Consider the following 21,545-nt stretch of genomic DNA (forward strand, 5'->3'; position numbering starts at 1 on the left):
TCTTGCCAGCTTTAGTCTAGGCATTTAGGAACGCTCTTGGTTCTCTAGATATGGGTAATGCTTTCTTATCCCTATGCCTTAGCACATTCAATTCCTTGGCAATTTTTGGTTAGCTCCTTTTCCCCCTTCAGGATGCAACTTGAGATCTCACGGCCTCTTGAAGCTTTCCCTCACTCCCCAAGATTGGGTGAATCATGTACTTCTGGGGCTCCCCTCCTTCTTCTGTGCCTCCCCATCACAGCACTTCCCACTTAGTAGTGTCTCTGTCTTTATCTGCATCCCCATCAGGCTACAAACCCCATGAAGGTAGCACACTCACCCATTAATATTTGTTGAATGAATAATAATTATTCAGGACTTTGTTGGCTTAATGTAGAATGAACAACGGGGTTCCCTTTACAAGAAAGACTCTTTAATGACTGATCATCTTCAATGACGATGCTCTCAATCTTTATAAATAAGGCCATTGGGAAACTGAAATCCAAATGTACTAAGTAATAAAGTTATCTTCAAAAGATCTAAGAAAAAAAAGTGTTATTCTCCCCCCATCAGGAACTACTTCACATATTTTTTCCAAGAAGTGCTCTTCTCTTGTGTACTCCTAAATGTCTTTCTTTTCCATCTGAAACTCTGGCAGAAGTGCCCATATCTCTATCTTTGTATCTCTCTTTCTCTCTCATTTCTATTTAACTGGCTATAATAAACTAGAGAAAGGAAGAGAGAATGCTCCCCAATACACACACACACACACACACACACACACACACACAGTGCCACATGACAGCTATGCGGAAAGAAGACAGTGTTTTAAGGCAGTAACTGGCTTCAAAGTCTGTGGAATATAACAGCAGATGGAGTAGTCTATGTGTTTGCCCCCTGCTCAGTGTTTGGCATTCTTAAAAAGTCTCTAATTCAGCCTCCAGCTGGCCTCGGTGTGGCCTCTTTCTTCTCCCAATCTACCTACATTGTTCTGCTTTAAGTGTTGTTCTGTACACAACATATCATGGGTGGACTGGTGTAGTCACCAAACTGTTAAGGACAGGAGAAGGGCCAGAAATAGGGGTCCCATGGTCAGCATCATATCTCCTTATCTACCAATACAGATTCTCTGTGGCTGGAGTCTCAGAATATAAATTTTTTAAAGCTACCCAGGTGATTTCTTTAACCCTGCAAGTTTTGAGAACCTCTGCATGGTAGACCTAATGGACAGGGTAGTATGTAAGAAAGGTTGCTTGAAAGAGAAGAGCAGAACACTCTCTCACAGGACACCCTCTACATTTATTCACATCGGCTATGCACCAACAGACTCCCACTGAACTGCCCTTGTAAGGTCCACAGTTGAGAAAAATGACTCTAGACTAAATTAGATCCCTTTTGGAATATCTCAGAAGTGCCATATTTTTATTCATGAAAATACTGCATATTATAACAAAAACTGTTTTCTAAATTTATTGCTAAAATCTCCGAGGAGTTCCTAAAGCTGAAATTAACAAGGTCTATATTATCTTGAATACAAAGAAGTGCATAAAGATTTTTAACTAGCTTAAATTCTGAACTATGAAGGGGCTAGCCAAATTTAATCTTAGGGTAGATTATACCTAAGAGAAATGTCAACTGAAAGAGGTAATTTAAAATAAAAGTTATAAGTGATACAATGTAATGAAAATGTTTCTGTCATAACCACAGTATGGCAAGCAATACATTACAATGTGAAGCTGTAACTTTTGATGTGTTCGCAGCCAGCTCAGTTAAGACATAAACTATAGACATTATGAAATGCTGCCCAATGACTGTCAATTTAGGAAGACACTGGCAACGTGGCATCTAATTTCAAAATATTACTTAGCACAAAATTTCAACTCCATTATTCCATATTATATCATCACTCTCAGAGCTGTTTTGTCATATAGGTTCTCCTAACTGCCTGAGATCCTAAGCCATGATTGATTCCAGGGGTATGACAGGACACTATGATGACAGCCAATTCTACAACATGCTTTTTTTTTTAACTAGAATCTGTCCTTTCTTGCAAGTTCTCTTAAAGTTGAATATGTAACATATTTATAATGCTAAGAAGACAAGTCACAAAAGCAACATGGCCCAGGGAAATCACATGCATAACAGAACAGGTACAATGCTTACATGAGTTACAGGAGTGACCAAGTCTTCACAATTTGGAACCCGAAAGAGATTTCAACAAAAGCACTTTACAAAATTTCCTAAAACTAAAACTCCCTCTTTCCCTAATAAAGGTCCGCAACGATCTTCAAGGATGGAGGACAGTGGAACCCACTAAGAAGAGTGCTGGTACCTTCCAATAAAAGTATCTACGTATTCTGAGAAAATTACCTAGACATTGGCATTCAATTCAGCGCTAGCTATCTATCAGACCCTAGGTTAGTTTCCACGGCATTACAATAGTAGGTGCTAGAAAGAAGTATTGTAGGGAAAAGCAGAATGGAGGGAACTAAGATGTACTCAGAACCTCTGTGTGCTAGGTACTGTGACTATTCTATTTCTACAGCATTCATATTAAGCAGATCATGTTCCATGTAGCACCATTTTATACATGACAAGACTAAATTTCAGAGACCATAGATAACTTATCATTAGAATGAAAGCTCTCTCAACAGAATTCAAGCCATTTGGGGCAAAGATATTTGTAGTTTTTTCCCTTGATATATACCCAGCTTCTAAAACAGGTCCTGACACTCAATAAATATCTACTGAATGAGGGAATGTAAAATGAATCTAAGGAAGCCCAAGGAAGAACAGTAAGGACGCCTGTGTACCTAGAGAAGATGGGAGAGGAAAGGAGGTTAGAGAGTAACAGAGGACTTTATCATGCAGGATGCTGCAGAACATTATAAAGACCTTCGCTTTTCCTCTGAGTGTAATGGGAAGTCATTGGGGAATTTTACACAGAGTTTTTAAAAGACTGCTCTGGCTGCTACAGAACAGCTAGGGTGGCACAGTTTTTACTGAACCAAGAGAGACCTGTGGCTTGGTGGGAAACCCTCCATAATAACTATGGCGAAACACAATGATGGCTTTGACCAGGATCACAGCAGTAGAGGAGGTAATAAATGGTTGGGTCTGAATCTACTTGAAGGCAGAACCAACAATAAGCAAGTTAGAAATGTCATCGAAGAATTCTCAGTACAAGAGTCCTGAGTATGAAGAATTTAAAAAAGTCAAAACCCATAGCTAGACACATTGTGGAATTTTATTTAAAGTTACAAGAATTCCTAAAAGCTATTCAAGGTGGGGAAAATGAGCAATTTATAAAAATTCAGTAATCACATCTGCATTAGGCTTCTCATAAACAACATGGATTCAAGACATCGAATAAGCAATAATTTCTGAGGGAAACTACTTTTGAATCAATGTTTCTTTATTCATTTAGACAAACATTGAGGAAGAAAAGAAAAATAAAGATACCTTTAAGGATACAAAGCTTCCAAAAGTTTACATCCAATGGACTTTGAAATAATTATTTGAGCAATTATTTGAGTAATAATAATCCAGCAAATGAACTAATGAGTAAATTAAAAAGATTCAGGGTGGAAGATGGTGTGGTAAGCAAAGAGAAATAATAAATCCTATAATTTAGTCTAAATGATTATTTATGCAGGGTGTGACATAATATTATAAAATTTTATAAATAAATCCAAATAAAATAATCAGAAAAAGGTGGAACTGGTAAGGAAGAGAAATAAAGCATACCAAAGCCTTGACTTACTTGTGAGTTAAGATAGATAACACTTTTAACTCTACACTTTGATAAGAAAACTAAGTTTGATAGATTTATTTAAAATATAAAGGCAGTCCACTCTGAAAGAATAGCATGGAACAAATAATTTTCAGACTATCTGAATGGGAAAACATGAATCTTCCTTCTTGACAAAAAAATAACAACTCAACCAATCTCACAAAGGGAGAAAAAAAAATAAGGCAGAACAAAATTAAACCCAAGCACCAGCAAATGGCAACAAATTAAACAAACAAACCTAACCACAAACAAATGACAACCAAAGAAGTAAATATAAAACATAAAATGAGAAGGCAGAGTAAGTCCAGCTACAGCAGATGTCCTAATAAGTGTAAACTAGATAAATTTCCTATTAAAAGATAGAAGCACTCAGAGTGAATGCTGACAAATCTAGTTACATGCCATTTATAAGAGACAAATTGAAAATTAAATAACACTGCTGAGAATAAAGCAGTGAAAAACTATGTGGTAAGAAAAGTTAACCAAACAAAGCAAACATAGGTTAATGTTAGACAAAAACAGAAACAAAGTTATTAGAAAGTATCACTGGAACACAGAGGGATATTTTACATTAATAAAGGTTCACTTAAACAAAATGTGTGTATGCCATAAATCTAATGACTCAGAAACATATATAGCAAAAATTAGAAGAAATACAAGAAACATAGACAAAACCATAGGCATTGTAAGATTCATACTGCTCTCAGAAATTGGGGGATCAGGCTGGGGGGCGGGGAGGGGGTGAGGCAGAATGGAAGATTTAAATAATTTAATTAAAAGCTTGATGGGGCGCCTGGGCGGCTTGGTCGGTTAAGCGTCCGACTTCAGCTCAGGTCATGATCTCACGGTCCGTGAGTTCAAGCCCTGCGTCAGGCTCTGTGCTGACAGCTCAGAGCCTGGAGCCTGTTTCAGATTCTGTGTCTCCCTCTCTCTCTGCTCCTCCCCTGTTCATGCTCTGTCTCTCTCTGTGTCAAAAATAAATAAATGTCAAAAAAAAATTTTTTTTTAAATAAAAAAATAAAAAAAATAAAAGCTTGATGTTACAAAATCTTTTTCAGAGAGTTACAATTTTTCCAATGTTTAAAACATTATTAGGCCACAAGAAATCTCAACAAATTTCAAAGAGCCGATATGATGCAAACTACGTTCTCCGATCACTGTATAATAAAATTACAACAGTATTAAAAGGATATTTCACCCCCCACACACACACACACACAATTTAGGTACTTGTAGATTTTTAAAATACTTTTTGAAGGTAATTCCTGAGCTAAAGAGGAAATCAAAATGGAATCTGTAAACTATTTAGAAATAAGCAATAATGAGAGTTCTACTTTTGAAACCTGTAGAATAGAGCCACGATGCAGGGGTGGTGCTGGGAGGATGCATAAAAGCCTTAGTTGTTTAGATTAGAAAATGAGATTGAAAGTAAACAAATAATAGGTACACCTCAAGGAAGCAGGACAAATAAAATAAAACAACGTTACAGAAAGTAGGAGAAAATAGAGAAATACAAAATAAATCAGAATCTGAAATTATTTTATTTTTAAAGACAGTTGAAACAACTAAGCCCCTCTGGCCAAGAAAAAGAGATGACATACCATGCAATAAAAGCAGTAAAAGTGGACACAACTACAAGGTTGGGGGAAACAGAAGTTTTATAGGAATATTTTATGTAAAATTCCTTATCAACAAATCTGAAAATCCAAATAAAATGAATGTTTTTATAAGACATTATAAATGACAAATTTGATCCAAGAACTTAAAAATCTGAATTAATTAATAAGATTAACAGTTATAGCACAATTCAAAAGTAATAAAAGTAGAAATAAAAACACACAGTGATAAGACCACAGACATCATAAACTAGCTGGGTTTATTGTAGGAATGGAAGAATGATAGTTGAATATCACAAACTTTCATAGTATACTACTTTAACAGATTAGAAGAGAAAAACAAAACTAAATCATCTCAACAGATGTCAAAAAACCGTTGACTGAAAGTTAACACCAATTTTCTAATGTGAAAAATAAATAAAAATCACTCAATAAACTAGAAATAAAATGACTTACTAAGCTTGACAAAAGGCACTGATGAAAAGGAAAAATAACTAGAACAAATATCACACTTAATGATCAAAGATAAAAGAATTCCATTAAAACAAAAAAAAAATGAACTACTGGGACCTCATCAAGATAAAAAGCTTCTGCACAGTGAAAGAAACAATCAACAAAACTAAAAGGCGACCAGCGGAATGGAGGAAGATATTTGAAAACGACAGATCAGATAAAGGGTTAATAAGCAAAATCATACTATAAGGAATTTATCAAACTCAACACCCAAAAAACAAATAATCCAGTGAAGAAATGGCCAGAAAACATGAACAGACATTTTTCCAAAGAAGTAATTCAGATGGCTAACAGACACACAAAAAGATGTTCAACATTGCGCATCATCAGGGAAATACAAATCAAAACCACAATGAGATACCACCTCACACCTGTCAGAATGGCTAAAATGAACGACTCAGGAAACAACAAATATTGGGAAGGATGTGGAAAAGGGAGAACACTTTCCACTGCTGGTGGGAATGCAAACTGGTGCGGCCACTCTGGAAAACAGCATGGTGGTTCCTCAAAAACTTAAAAAATATAACTATGATCATACAATCTAACCTCCAAAATTCTTAACTACTGTGGCATATATGATGATGTAAAATTACACTCAACTATATAAAAGAAGACTGAAATAAGAACCAAAACATAAATATGTCAGTTCTCCCTCTGTCAAGCTATAAATTCAATAGACTACTAATCAAAGTCCCAAGAGAATTTTTTATAATAAAACTTGAAAAGCTGACTTTGAAATTCATATGGAGGAGAACATGTGCAAGAACAATCATAACACATTCAAAAAGGACAGTGAAAGAGTACTTGCCCTACCAAATATCAAAACACATTATAAAGGCTATAGCAATTAAAAAGTTCTAATGAAGCAAGAACAGAAAAAATATATGAAAAGAAACAGGTCATCTAGAAAGAGATCCATAAATGATGAGAATTTAGTTTATATTCATGATGCATTTCAAGTAAGTAGGAAAGGCTGAATGATTTTAAAAATGCTACATACATTAGAAAATATTAAGCCATCCTCCCCTCTGCACACACACTTCACATCATGTGCAAAACCAAATTCCAGATAGATTCAAAAGCTATAGAAATAAACCATAAGTATTTTTAAAATGATAAGAAGATATATTTGGTTAAGGAAAACCTATCTGAGGTTAGAAATGTAAAAGAAACTCATAAAGAAAAATATTGACAGATTTGACCCCAAAATATCAAAAATTTCTCTAAGACAAAGGACAGTACTAACAATGTTAAAAGTCAAGTGGGGAGAGAGAAGGAGTTGTGTGTGGTTATAAAAGGCAATTGGAAGGAACCTTGTACTGATACACTGGAGATTTGCACCAGATGGATTACATCAGTGTCAGCATCCTGGTTGTGATATTGTTCTACAGTTTAGCAAAATGCCAGCATAGGGGAAGCTGAGTTAAGGGCACACAGGCTTTCTCTATATTATTTCTTATAACTGCTTATGAGTCTACAATTACCTAAATACAAATTTTAATTAAAAAAAAGACAAGTGCCAGATTGAAGAAAAAATGTTCCTCATATTTAACATCCAAAGTAATAATAACTAAATAAAAGTTCCTAAAAAACATTAAAACTACATAATAGAAATATACAAATATAAACAAAAGATACAAGCAAATTATGGAAGCAAAGTAAGCATCCAAAAAACATGAAAATATACCCCATACTGTCAATAATCAGGAGAAAACAAAGTTCAGAGAAATATTTAATCTACCTGGCAAAATTTTAAAAGTTAGTTTATATCAAATATTGATGAAAATGGGGCCATTGACAAAATTCAGATCATTGGCTGGGTGCATAGATAGTTTAAGCTTTTTGCACAGCAATTTACCACTATCTATTTAAATTTAAAATTACTACCACTTAATCTGGTAATATTATCTCTGAGAATCAATACTAAAGAAATATTCATGCAAGTGCCCAAAAATATAAGTATAAAGATTAGCATTAGTTAAAGTAGTGAAAAAGTGACGTCAATCTGAGTATGATGTATACCAATCTATAATATCATGCAAATATTGTTTTTTACCAATGTACAGTTATTTATTACTTTACAGTCACTTTTTTAAAAGGTGCTTAAAAGTGAGGTATAGGAGTATCCAATAAAAGAAAAAAGGATTCCTTGGAAAAATAGCTTATTGTAGCATTACTACAGCAGCAGAAGTATATTATGAGCCTAGAATATCTTATGATGCCAAAAAGTACAAAAATATTCAACACTGATGGTGATACATCAAAAGAACATAAGAGTCAGCCTCAATAGGCTCCCACTAGCCAAGTCTAGGACAACTTTAGCCACAACATTAATACTAATAGTGATAGATTATTACCCTTAAAAGGAATGCATGGGTCCCTACTGCGTGTAAAAAGAAGAGGGGCAGGATGAATGATAAAGCAAGTATGGTGGATTATCAACATCTAGGGAATCTGAGGGAAAGGTATACAATTCTTTGTAATATCTTTGCAACCCTGTTGAAAAGTCTAAATTATTTCAGAAGAAAAAGCTAAGAAGAAAAAAGTATGACTTCAATATAAACTGACAAGAACCGAAAAGTCTAGATGACACACTTCAATAAGCCCAAGTTGCAGAGTTATTTCTATAGTAGAAGAGAGATTGGAGGGGCAGGGGTAGAGAATGAGAAAGCACTGTTACACCGATTTAGGTATCTATGCACTTTTGAGAGGTTTTCAAGAAACTCATATTTATGTACCACTGGAGGCTCACCCCAACCTCTGCCCCAAAGATTACTGTTCCTGGACCAGGTGCTGGACCACCAGGTGGAAGAATGAGACACGGGAGAGAGTAAAGAAAACTAACACCTGGATCCAGGATTTCTTGGTGGCATATCTTATATGAAATTTCAAAACCTCAGTTCTGAAATTGTAATTCCATACTGGTGTCCACATAAAGAATTCTATGTCCTATGAATGAAATTAAAACATCTAGATTAGAGAGTAATTCCATACCTGCCAAAGATAGACTCTCTGGATAAGGAATGCCAAAGGAGAATCCCAACCCTATGGATCTTGCACATTCCAGTTTACACTAACCACCTGTGAGGCATTACAGGCACTGACATCTCAGAGCCATCTTCCATTTGGTCAGTCCTACTGCATTCAGTCAATAGAGGTTCTCTGGCACCTGGGTGGCTCAGTGAGTTGCGTGTTCAACTCCTGATTTTGGCTCACAGTTCGTAAGCTCAAGCCCTGTGTTAGGGTCTGTGCTGACGGCGTGGAGCCTGCTTGGGATTCTCTCTCTCCCTCTCTCTCTGCTCCTCCCCTGCTTGCACAAGCTCTCTCTCTCTCTCTCTCCCTCTCTCTCTCTCTCTCTCTCTCTCAAAATAAATAGGGGCACCTGGGTGGCTCAGTCGTTTAGGCGTCCGACTTAGGCTCAGGTCATGATCTCACGGTTCGTGAATTCAAGCCCCACGTCGGGCTCTATGCTGACAGCTCGGAGCCTGGAGCCTGCCTCGGATTCTGTGTCTCCTTCTATCTCTGACCCTCCCCCACTTGTGCTCTCTCTCTGTCTCTCAAAAATAAATAAAAATGTAAAAAAAAATGTTTTTAATAAATAAATAAACATTTAATAGAGGACCTCTGGAAATCACTCTGATTTTAATCATCTGTGTGATTGTGGCTAAAGGTTACTAACAGCCACCAGTCGGAAGGAGAGAACAAATTGACTTGATTTTGTTTTGACTACCTCAAAGGGGGAAGGAAAAAAAAAACTTAGTGGGGAAAAATCTGCAAGAGTTTGAGATGCAGGACTTGGTCCAGAGTTCCAAAAATTACAACATAAAACATGAATTAACAAACAAACATTGTCTAGGCTGGCCCTAAAGAAACATCTTGTTTTCTGTTATTACTTCACTACTCTTTTCATTAATATTCAGTATTCTCAGCCCTTCCCCTGCCTCTTTGTTGCAAACTCTTAACTTCCTTTTGATTTCTTACAAAGCTATTTTTCATGTTGTCTTCTACCTTTTTAGGGCACTTTGCCTAAGTTTAACATGGCAGATTCTTTCCCTGCAGATATAACCTACTTTCTGTATATTGTTATGGAATTCTGTGATTCCCTGGCACTCCCCACATGTCACATTTACAGATTCAAATTCTGATTTAATATATCACACATTAATGCAAACTTCTGCCTCATCTGATTCTGAAATTCTGAGATGACTTTTCTGTCTACATATTCTCTTTTAATGTAAGTAAAAACAGGCTGTCTTTAGACTCATGTTGCCAAAGCACATGCCACTGCCCACGTGCTTGAATATCACTCCTAATGAAATTTTCATGAGATTACTGTCATCTTAAAACAGGGCCCTGCTAAAGGTCGGATATACTGCTGTAGAGCCTCAGTGCAAAGCCAATAAAGGGTATTGATTGCAAAGTTTAAGACAAATATCAAATAGGGCACCTGGCTGGCTCAGTCGATTAAGTGTCCGATTTCAGCCTAGGTCATGATCTTGCCGTTCCCGAGTTCGAGCCTCCTGTCGGACTCTGTGCTGACAGCTCAGAGCCTGGAGCCTGTTTGAGATTCTGTGTTTTCCTCTCTCTCTGCCCCTCCTCCAACCGCACTCTGTCTCTGTCTCTCAAAAATAAATAAACATTAAAAAATTAAAAAAAAACCCTGATATCAAATACTCACAAAAACTATATGAAAGTTCAGACACTTTGACTCAGTAGTTCCATTCCTGGGAGTTTGTCTTAAAAAAACAATTCAAAAGAATAAAAAAAAAATCCATCTGCATGAAAATGTTTACCTCAATATTATCCATAAATAATGTGAAACACTGGGACCAATGTTACTATCCAAAAATACAGAAATTTTATGTAAATTATGATGAATCAATTTAATAGACTATCGTAAAACCACTTATCAAGAAATTATTATGAGACTTACCCAGACTACATAATAACGTGAGTTGAGAAGCAAATCATAAATGAAAAAGAAAAATGAGAAATTACACTTAAAAACACTAGAATTGAATAAAAATTATGATATACAAATTATTTTCTTTACAATTTTTTAAAATATCATTTCACTTTTGGGCAGCTTGGGTGGCTCAGTTGGGTAAGCCTCCAACTTTGGCTCAGCTCACGATCTCACAATTCACAAATTCGAGCCTCACATAGGGCTCTCTGCTGACAGCTCAGAGCCCAGAGCCTGTTATAGATTCTGTGTCTCCTCTCTCTGTGTCTCCCCTGCTCATTCTCTGTCTCTCTCTCTCAAAAATAAATAAACATTAAAAAGAAGGAAAGAAAGAAAGAAAGAAAGAAAGAAAGAAAGAAAGAAAGAAAAAGAAAGAAAGAAAGAAAGGAAGGAAGGTAAGACACCCAAGGCACCTGGGTAGCTCAGTCGGGTAAGCCTCCAACTTTGGCTCAGGTCACAATCTCACAATTCGTGAATTTGAGCTCCACATTGGGCTCTCTGCTGTCATCACACAGTCTGCTCTGGATCCTCTGTCTTCCCTCTCTATCGGCCCCTCCTTCCCTCGTGTGTGTGTGTGTGTGTGTGTGTGTGTGTGTTATATTATACATATTTTTACAATAAACAAAATTGGAATAAAAAATAGTATCAGAAAAACCTCTTCTCCGAAACCAAAAAAAAAAAAAAAAAAAAGCCTGAAAGCTTGAATTTTCCTATTTCTATGTAGAAAATTAAATTATTTTCAGAATCAGCAGGACCATACCATCTAAGACCAAAGGTGGAAACTGCATAGTTCCAAGGTTTGAGACTTGTTTTGAACAGAGGAAGAATCATGCTCAGTGGCTTTAAGGGGACACAATAACCACAAGAAAAATGGCAAAGGAATTATTATATTACAAACCACCTGTTCTCAAAACCAAGATTTTGTAAACTGCACTTGTTTAGAAGTTCAAATAACGGAAGTCGTAAGTGCAAGAGGAGTCAGAAAAAGATCCATCTTTGACCAGAGTATTCTTTCAGCCACAAGAGTCCATGTTTTCCTAGTCCCTTAGTAAAGAGGATCTGGGTTAATGGTTAATGTCAGAGCCCACTGACTTTTCAGAGGGGAAACCTATACATAATTACCACCCCCGCCCCCAGGAGGTGATACTGCTGTCCCTCCTTGGCACTATCATGAAACTCATATCAGAAACCATGAAATAGAGAGTGCCCCTTGTACAGAAATGACATCTCCTCTTTACAACAACCCAGCCTCATCAAAATGTCCCCACCCATCTTTAAAAAGCTTTTCTTGTGATTAAACTACGAAAAATGTTGAAAAACCAACCAAACAAACAAATCCAATGTGGTCAATGTTCCTAAATTAAACTGTACGTACCCTGCGTTTGACGCATTTTCATTTTGTGATTAATTGCTTAAATGACTTAAGAAGCTTCTGACTTCATTAAACCATCTGGAAACAGTAAGAACTTTTTCCCAAAGAATTAGCTGTCAAATTATTCTTCTAATAATGTTATTTGTTTCCTGACGCTAGTGTCAAAATGCCAAGGCACTCTGACAGATAACTGCTTGAAAATTTAGTCTCAAAGCTTTTAAGTAGCATGAGATATTGGTTCTGGAACCAGCTGTTAAGCAGAAAGGTAGGGTCAGCGGGAAAGGGGGAGATGGTAATAGACGTGCCAGTAACAGTTCTGGGCCTCCTTTCTGATCTTGGCGTATTAATACTGCCAAAAGGGTTCCCAGCATTTGTATAACAATAAAGAGGTTGGATTTTTTTTTCCAAGACAAAAACCCTTCATTTCTGTGTAAATTAAGAATTACACATTTTAGAATGAAATAAGAAAAATATAAATCATAAAAAAAACTTTAAGTAGAAAAGATCATCTAAAAGCATTATCAAACATTAAATTTTCTAACTGGGGAAGGGGTTTTCAAATTTCACCTCAAAGACGAAACAAAAATAGGTTCTTTGTTAAGTTTATGTATTTACTTGGGTCTCAATATCTTAGTCTAAAATTGCACTGCCCAATATGGTAGCTATTGGCCATGCTAGAAAACTGCTCCAAATTGATACATGCTATGTGTACAAAACACACACTAGAGTTCAAGGATTTAGCAGGAAAAAAAAAGAGTATAAAATGTCTCATTAATATTTTTCATATTAAAATTATAATTTATATATACCAGATTAAATAAAACATTATTAAAATTAATTTGACCTCTTTCTTTTTACCTTTCCTAACATGGCTACTAGAAAATTTAAGATTTCATATATGCTTCATATTTGCTGCTCTCATTTTATTTGCACCAAACATCAGTATTTAAAATGAATCAGATTGAATTTAACTCTTTCAAAATCCCTTGTAACTCTAGAGTTCTGACACTAAGAAACTGCGCGTTCAAGCTGATAAGTTTCAAATACAAAGTTACTTTGGAGAAACTTAGGTTTGGTCACTGTTGCATTATTTCTCCACAATTTTCATTCATGCTCCCCAATCCTTCCTTATTCTGTTTCATATAGATTCCTAATAGCCAAGAAAAATGAATGTGTCAATTTATTTACTTATAAACTGCAAGCGTGAAGTTCATAAGGCCATTCTTAATTATCGGTTGGTCATATTTCTTTTTGCTCCATACCATACCGATGCCCATTTTTAATGATATGTAACGAATAATGAACTCTGTTTTCTTCAGTTTTAATATTCATAAAATAAGAGTTTCAGAATTAGAGAAGCTTGAAGGTGTTATTCCAGTGGTTCCAAAATGTGCTGCCACCTCGAAATCACCTGGGCAACATGTGAAAAATATTGACTCCTACGCCTGATATCTGGAGATTCTGACTCAGCAAAGTCTGGGATAAGACAAGATCCTATACTTAAGAAGCTGTCTGGGTCACTCAGAGGGTCAGCCAGGTTTGGGAATCAATGGTCCAGCCTAACTCTCTTCATCTGTAACTGGGGTAAAATGAATTATCTCAGTGCTAAGGCCCAGTGGCCTCAGACATAGGACCAGGATACTGCCATTATTGAGAGACATTCTGTCAAACACACATACTACTCACTCCTCAAGAGCCCCAGCCATCAGCATATCTTCCTTGTCAGTCTTAACATCCAACTCTGGCTCTCCGCTAAGCAAAAGCTTCAAGTTATAAATAACCAGCAAAGTACCTAGTAGAAAAAAGGATGTTTGCCTTGTCAGTATTGGAACAACACCAAATATTAGTCATAGTGCTATTATCTCATCTATGGAATTAAGCTTACTCTAGACCAAATTTCCTTCAACACTTCAGTAAATAATATGCTTGGATAAGTTCCAAGATGTACGTCTTACAGCACATTCCACTTTCTTCCAGAGTGTTGAGTTTCTACGGGAAAGTGTTTATTCCTATTCAATTCATTGTAAGTCTCTCAACGTGGATTCTTAAACTTTGGCACTTTTTTCATAATTTGCATTATGAAAATAGTTGGAGGAGTCTGAGCTAAATTTGTATTATAGGTAAAGCTCTCGTTGGTGGAACTGAAACCAATGCACATAAAAACAAAGATGAGTTTTTAAAATTTGTACAAATATGAAGAATTGCTTTTAGACCCTATAATATGCATTGGCAAACTTTTTCTGCAAAGGGCCAGATAATAAACATTTCAGGCTTTGCAGGCTATACGGTCTCTGTGACAACTACTCACAATTCAAGTCCACAACTGCAGCATGAAAACTGCCATAGAGAATACATAAATGAATGAATTTAGCTGTGTTCCAATAAAACTTTATTTATAAAAACACATATGGGGCTGGATTTGACCTGCAGGCTACAGTTTTCTGACCCCTGCTCTAAAGCATAGTTAACAAAAAAAATCCCAATTCTTTACAAAGTTGATTGTGATATAAAGACAAACAAGACTGTCAGAGAAATTAAAAAAACAGCCAATTACACTTTTCCTGGTAGTACTAAGACACAAGAGAGAACAAACAGCACGGTGACGAAAATTGCGTATGTCTAAATCCTGGATCAATCATTTATTTACCAATGCAATGACCTCAGATAAATTTCCTAACCTCTTTGAATCTAATTTTTCCAATCTACACAATGGAGTTCATGAGGCACCTAAAGCATAGAGTTGTTTTGAGAATTAAATGCATTAATATTTATAAGGTGTTTAGAAAAATATTCAAGAAATAGTATACCTTTCATTAGTATTTACATGAGTATTTCACAATTAAAAGTCGACCAACACTGGGTTCTATTCCTGAAACTAATACCACAAGGTATGCTAATGAACTTGAAGTTAAATAATTTTTTTAAAGTCAACCAACAAATCACATTAGCTCCCCTTAAAGTGTATCACGTATACATTAATAACATTAATATTTATTAAGTTGCCACTAGTTTTCCTCTAAGAGAAAAGGGAGAGAGTGACAAAAAATACCATTTTTAAACAAAATGCCACAAATTCGAGAAGAAATTTTGAGGGCAATACAAGCCAACTCAGAAACAAATTTCTCAGAATTTCACTATATACATTACATAAATCAAGGAGTTGCAGAAAGGAAAATGCACACAGCTTTCTCTAGAGTAGATTCTTCTTGTTTCTAGATAGTAAAGGTAGAAGTTTGGAGAATGAGTGGCACTGGAAAATGTTAGTAGACACATAAATACAGAAATACAGAAAGCTCTGTTCATCTGGAACACGAAGCTTTTACTAACTCTCTGCCACAGAAACCTAGACTCATTGGTTTCTAAGTTGCTAACTCTCTCATAAAACTCTCCTCTAACCTTAGACGCTGTGGTAAGCATCTCCTAACTCTGCTATCTGGTGCAGGGACTATGTATTCCCTGTGGTCACACACTATGTCATCCTCTTCACATCCAGAGTTCCCCAAGCTCAGGCAAGTACAAATCTTTCTCCCAGTGTCAGGCATTTAGAGCTATTCATGTCTGGATTCACTTAAGACAAAATTCATATGGATAAAATGAATGACTGTGCCCATGAGAGATCCTGCATGGTATTATAAATAGAAAAAATACAAAAGTACATGTAAAGTACCTTTCCAAAGGCAGTAAAAGCAAATACTTCTATCAAGATTTCAGAATTTTGGTGATCTTACCACATTTCCCGTAGATCATATCAAACTGCTGCATCAATTCAGCTTCATTTCTAAATGGAGAGTACTTAAAAATTATAGACAACTCTGTTGAGAATTTTTGAGGATCATCTGTAACAGATTCTCTGGTTCTTGTTAACCATGAAGGTATTGGAACCACAACCTATAAAAAACACACACATCAGTTTACTATGAAATATACAAATACAAACCATCATCCTTCCGTCTGTTCCTAATTCAGTCCATTCCCCATCTAGCCAAATTGGAAAACATGAAATTAAAAGTTTATTTCCGCCTTGTATTCTAGTTTTATAAAGAAGAGACACATAACAATTATGTACACTCAGAGTTGTGTTCTAAAATGCTCCATTGTAGAATGTGGGGACAGATGGAGTCTGCTTCGGCCCACTAATGAAATATGGGTAGGACGGCAGAGGGAACAACGGTACTGACACTTCAGAAGTTGAAAAGTACATGACAGCATACCCAGGAAAGCCGACCGGAGGCCCATGCCAGAAGAGAAAAACAGCCTGTTTACAATTCAGAACACCGTAAAAGGCTCAGAGACCGATGGCATGCGTTAACCGTGGAGGTGAGATACAGAGGGAAGAGCCAGAAGTAGCATCCCGATCCCCATCTGCCACTAGCTCTCCCAATTCCACAGAGACTGGATGCTTATTCTCTAGAAAGAGTAGAACAAGCTATTTCTGGATTAGAGGATATGTCAGGCACAATGATCAGGGGGACCTTACTGAGATCAGAGGGGTCGAAATACACATACTGAGTGCGGAGAACCCAGGCCTCCTCTCTCATTTGGGCCCCCCAAAGATGTCAGGTAGGCCTTCAGGCAGAAGACTGTAGGAGTTTTCCTGGAGAAATCGGACTAGCCCAGAAGGAAAAACATCTAGAAAATTACATTGAGGGTTTCGCAATCATACAGCTCAGCTAGAACACCACTCTCACAGAGCTTTCAATCCACATTTTATTGGACTACTCTTTAAAGTAGTACTCCAATATGGAGTACTACTCCAATATGATAAATACAGACCAAATAAGCACAAATAAAGCAACTCAGTGGAAACAAAAACTGCATGAGGAAGATGAACATTTCAGAGGAAAATATAAATAAATCATTGCTAATATCTTCACAATGCTAAAAGGAAAAATGTTGTATCCATGAAGCAAAACTATAGATCTTTAAAAAGGAATATTAAGAGAATTTAAAACACTTCTTGGAAATGAAGAATATGATTACAGAAAAAAATTTCTATGACAAGGTTAGAAGATAAATGTTAGGAAATCTCCCAGGAAACAAAACAAAAATATAAACAACAGAAAACAGGAGAGAAAAGATAAGAAAATTAAAGAACCAGTTCAGACGCAACAGAAGTTGCAGAAGGAGAGGAAAGGGAATACGAATGGAAGAAAAATCATTAACTTTACAGAAAAATATCCCCAAATTGAACAACACGTGTTTCTAGATTGAAAATGCCCAACAAACAACCAGCACAATGGATGCAAATAGACTGGCCCAAAAAGCAAAATACTTAAATCAGAACATTGGAGACAAACAAGATTCTACTGACTTCAAAATGTACAAGGGGAGATAAGAGTCAGAAACAAGATTCAGAAATTTAAATGGCTTCGGACTTCTCAATAATAACACTGGAAATAAGATATTGGAGCAAGGCTTTCAAATTCCTGAGGGAAAATTCACTCCGACCTACAAATAACACCAAGCCAAATTACCATTGAATGTTCAGATAGAATAAAAATATTTTCATGCATGTAAGGTCTCAAAATACTTGACCTTTCATGTACCCTTGTTAAGAAAACTCATAGAGGGTACTTGGGTGGCTCGTTGGTTAAGTGTCAGACTTCGGCTCAGGTCATGATCTCACAGTTTGTGGGTTCAAGTTCTGTGTCCGGCTCTGTGCTGACAGATCAGAGCCTGGAGCCTGCTTCAGACCCTGTGTCTCCCTCTCTCTCTGCCCCTACCCCGCTCTCTCTCTCTCTCTCTCTCTCAAAAATAAATAAATAGAAAAAAAAAAAGAAAAGAAAAGAAAACTCATGGAGGATATGGTCTCAAGGATAGATGATGGGAGCGAGCAGAGCACCAGCTGTGGAGAGCAGGAGTGAGGGGGAGTGCATCAGAAGAGTCCAGAACAGAGTCTTCAGTAGGTGGGACTAAGAAGAGTACAGGAGACTGGGGTTAAGATAGCGATAAAGACAGAAAACCAAGAGAATATTCAGTGACAGTGTTAAGAACATAAAACATTAAGCAATTATTAATTCCAGGAAAAATGAAAAATCATGCAGGTAAAGGAAAAAATAGTTCATGACATGGTTATAGTTGTGAAAAGTGGTTCTGGTCTTAAAACGTAAATATCAAACATCAGCATAAGTAAAATTACAATGGAGCTACGTTGAGGGTGGAGAATTGGGATGGTATGTATGTGTGATATAAACAGAGGAAAAAATATATATAAATCCTTTTGTAATGAGCAGTTAATAGATAATACCTACATCAAACCAAGAAGTAGTAATACAAGTGTGTTATATAGAGATATTAAGGAAAATATTGAAAAACTCTGCTCATACTGTTGAAAGAGACAGCCTTTGTAGTACTGGAAATGGGAAAGGGTTGCTGGTTTTAGTTTTTAAAAAAAGGAAATGGGCCATCTTAGGAAAGCTGTAACCTCAGCTTTGGTCAATTTTCCATGCCTTTACATACATAAAGAATAACATAAATGCTTAAAGCATTGCTTTTCCTCATTACCAGTCTCTCACTCAACTACTCCCTATTGCCTATAGACTGTTCCTTATCCAGCCCCACTCCACCACTGCCAGTGGGCATGCCGTGCTCCTCATATCTCCACACTGCCCTTCAAAACCCCAGTACTCATCTCTAGGTCTGAGAGTTGCTGCCATTGCTCTCCACGTATCAGCCCTTCCAGCTGCAAGTGGAAGTCTCTCCACAAAACCCTCACTGACCAGTCAAGGCTCTCTATCTATACCATTGTTTCTGACAATTTTGTTAATGGCAGAAATGCATACTCACTGAACAGCTTTCTTTTTAAACACTCTCATTTTGTCATGTATCCAATTCACATGTGTCTGCCTACATTTTGTGACAAGGCTATCTTATTTTGTGATCACTTTGATGATCAGACGATCTTCTGCTGGTGTCCTACCTTCCACAGGGAAGGTATCTGTGCCAGGCAGTTCCTTAACCTGTATTTGCTGTATGGAATTACAACTGACATTCTGAATAGTAAAACCCAGACACTGCAAATTAATAAGGCATATCTAGGTCATCAAATGGAGTTGAAATTATAGTCACTAGAGTTACAGTTTCAAGTCTATTTTTCACCCAATTTCTTTAGATTTTGTATTCCAAGTCTTTTAATCCAATACTTATCTTAAAATGATCATTTATGGCACAAGTGGTGGAAATGTTTTGCAGGCTCCCAAAATCTCACTGTGCCAAAAGGAGCCTCTTACTCTGGGAGATTCAGGTACATGGATAATGAAAATTAAGTTCTGAAAACTGCCTAGGAGTTAAAAACCCACTCAAGAAAAGTCAATAGGACAGGCTTCCGATGACCCCAGATTGTTGAGCCACCCTCTATCCATTTCCCAAATACGTTCCTAAATTTCTAAATCATAATCAGAAAAGAACCATTGTAGCCTTCACCTCCTGAGATGGCAAATGAAAACAACACCGTTACCGTGGGAACCAAAAGAAAATCTAAATTCTTACCTCACTAAGACCTTCTCTTTCACAAAATGTCTGAGAAAAAAACACACAGGTCATCGTTTCTTCCTTCTTTGTAAAAAGAATAAAGTCTTTTCCAATCCTCATGGATCCACTATATAAAAAGATCAAGAATATATTGGTTTACATCTCACATACGGAAAAGAAGAAATAGGTGGGCATGAAACTATGCAGTGTAATGAATTGTTCTTTCATAGAAGTAACTCCACTGTTTTGTTGACCCATCACCAAATGGGAACAAATGCTTTTTTCTCAAAGTAGAACAGATGCATTTGAACTAATCTAGCCCTACACCCTTGCTTGAAACATGACTGCTAGAAATAAGGTACTGCTCAGGACTCAAGAAAAGAATAATCATCTGTCCCTGGCAGGTGCCACACAGGTGGCATATTTTCTTGTCTCATATTCTCTTGTCCTCATCTTACATTGAGACTGGTTAATAATAAGCTGTGGACACATATTCACCTACACTAACACATGCTCTGAGAACAAAAGAACACAGAAATTAAGTGAAACTCTGAAGTACAGAGCTGGTCCTTCAATAATACCTAAAAGATGATTCATCACCTATCTGAGAATTAAATTTAAAAATGTTGTAGAGGTGCCTGGGTGGCTCAGTCATTAAGGGTCCAAGCCTTGATCTCGGCTCAGGTCATGATCTCACGGTTTGTAAGTTCGAGCCCTGCATCAGGCTCTGCGCTGACAGCATGAAGCCTGCCTGAGATTTTGTCTCTCCCTCTCTCTGCTACCCCCTTCTCTCAAAATAAATAAATAAACTTTAAAAATAAAAATCTTGTAAAGATCCAAGTCAGTTATAGGTATGGAAATCCCAAAACAAGGTAGGATTCTCAAGTTTATATATGTATTTTTTTATTTTTATTTATATATAACATTTATATAAATATAAAATAAAAATATAAATATAAATATATAGATAGATAGATAGATACACACACACATACATACATACATACATATATATTTTTTAAAGCTTGTTCCCAATATCAATAATACATGCCCTAAAGGAAAACAATTTCTGGGGCACCTGGGTGGTTCAGTCAGTTAAGTGTCCAACTTTGGCTCAGGTCATGATCTCATGGTTCATGAGTTCTAGCCCCACATTGGGATCTCTGCTTTCAGCACAGAGCCTGCTTTGGATCCTCTGTCTCCCTCTCTCTACCCCTCCCTGCCTTGCTGTTTCTCTCTCTCTCTCTCTCTCTCTCAAAAATAAATAAATATTTTTTTTTTAAAGGAAAATAATTTCTCACCTTTTAAGACCATTACCATATTGTCCAATAAACTTCAAGGTTGATGACCGTTTCTTAGATGTTCCAAAGTAAATAATATCTGAAGCTTCCTCTGTAATTGAGAAAGACACTTAAGTGGTTAGGAATTATGAATCAATGACAATGGCCAGAGGTCAAGTTGTCAGGATGTCACACATATCTCAAGACATTAGAACAAACCCATATCTCTTGGGTCAGTCCAGAGACAAGGATCCTTGCCAGGCTCCATGATCCCTGCCCAGGATCTCAAGTGCAATATGTTGACGGTCAGACAGACCTAGCCATATGACTTTGGGTACACAGAGCTTAAACTCTGAGTCTTAATTTCCTCATCTCTAAAAGGGAACTGTTAATACCTATGTTAGAGCTGTTGATGAAGATAAATATATTAAATGAGATTATCTACATGTGAAACCCTGAATACAACGCACACTACCTGTCAAGTGCGAATAAAAGTGTTATAATTATTTGTACCACTACTAATTTTCCACGAATTTGACTCTTACCTGGCCCCAGGTAA

General features: G+C 36.6%; 1 protein-coding gene across 1 annotated transcript in view; it reads right to left on the reverse strand.

Annotated features, from left to right (window-relative positions):
• MORC1 (MORC family CW-type zinc finger 1) overlaps positions 1 to 21,545 on the reverse strand; it is a 164,869-nt gene that overhangs the window by 126,673 nt on the left and 16,651 nt on the right. Inside the window, 4 exon segments of the mRNA XM_049629169.1 lie at positions 13,923 to 14,028; positions 15,965 to 16,124; positions 19,725 to 19,833; positions 21,008 to 21,098. Of these exon segments, the coding sequence (XP_049485126.1) occupies positions 13,923 to 14,028; positions 15,965 to 16,124; positions 19,725 to 19,833; positions 21,008 to 21,098 (466 nt within the window).

This window comes from Panthera uncia, chromosome C2 (genome assembly GCF_023721935.1).
Source record: "Panthera uncia isolate 11264 chromosome C2, Puncia_PCG_1.0, whole genome shotgun sequence".
NCBI classification, from domain to species: domain Eukaryota; kingdom Metazoa; phylum Chordata; class Mammalia; order Carnivora; family Felidae; genus Panthera; species Panthera uncia.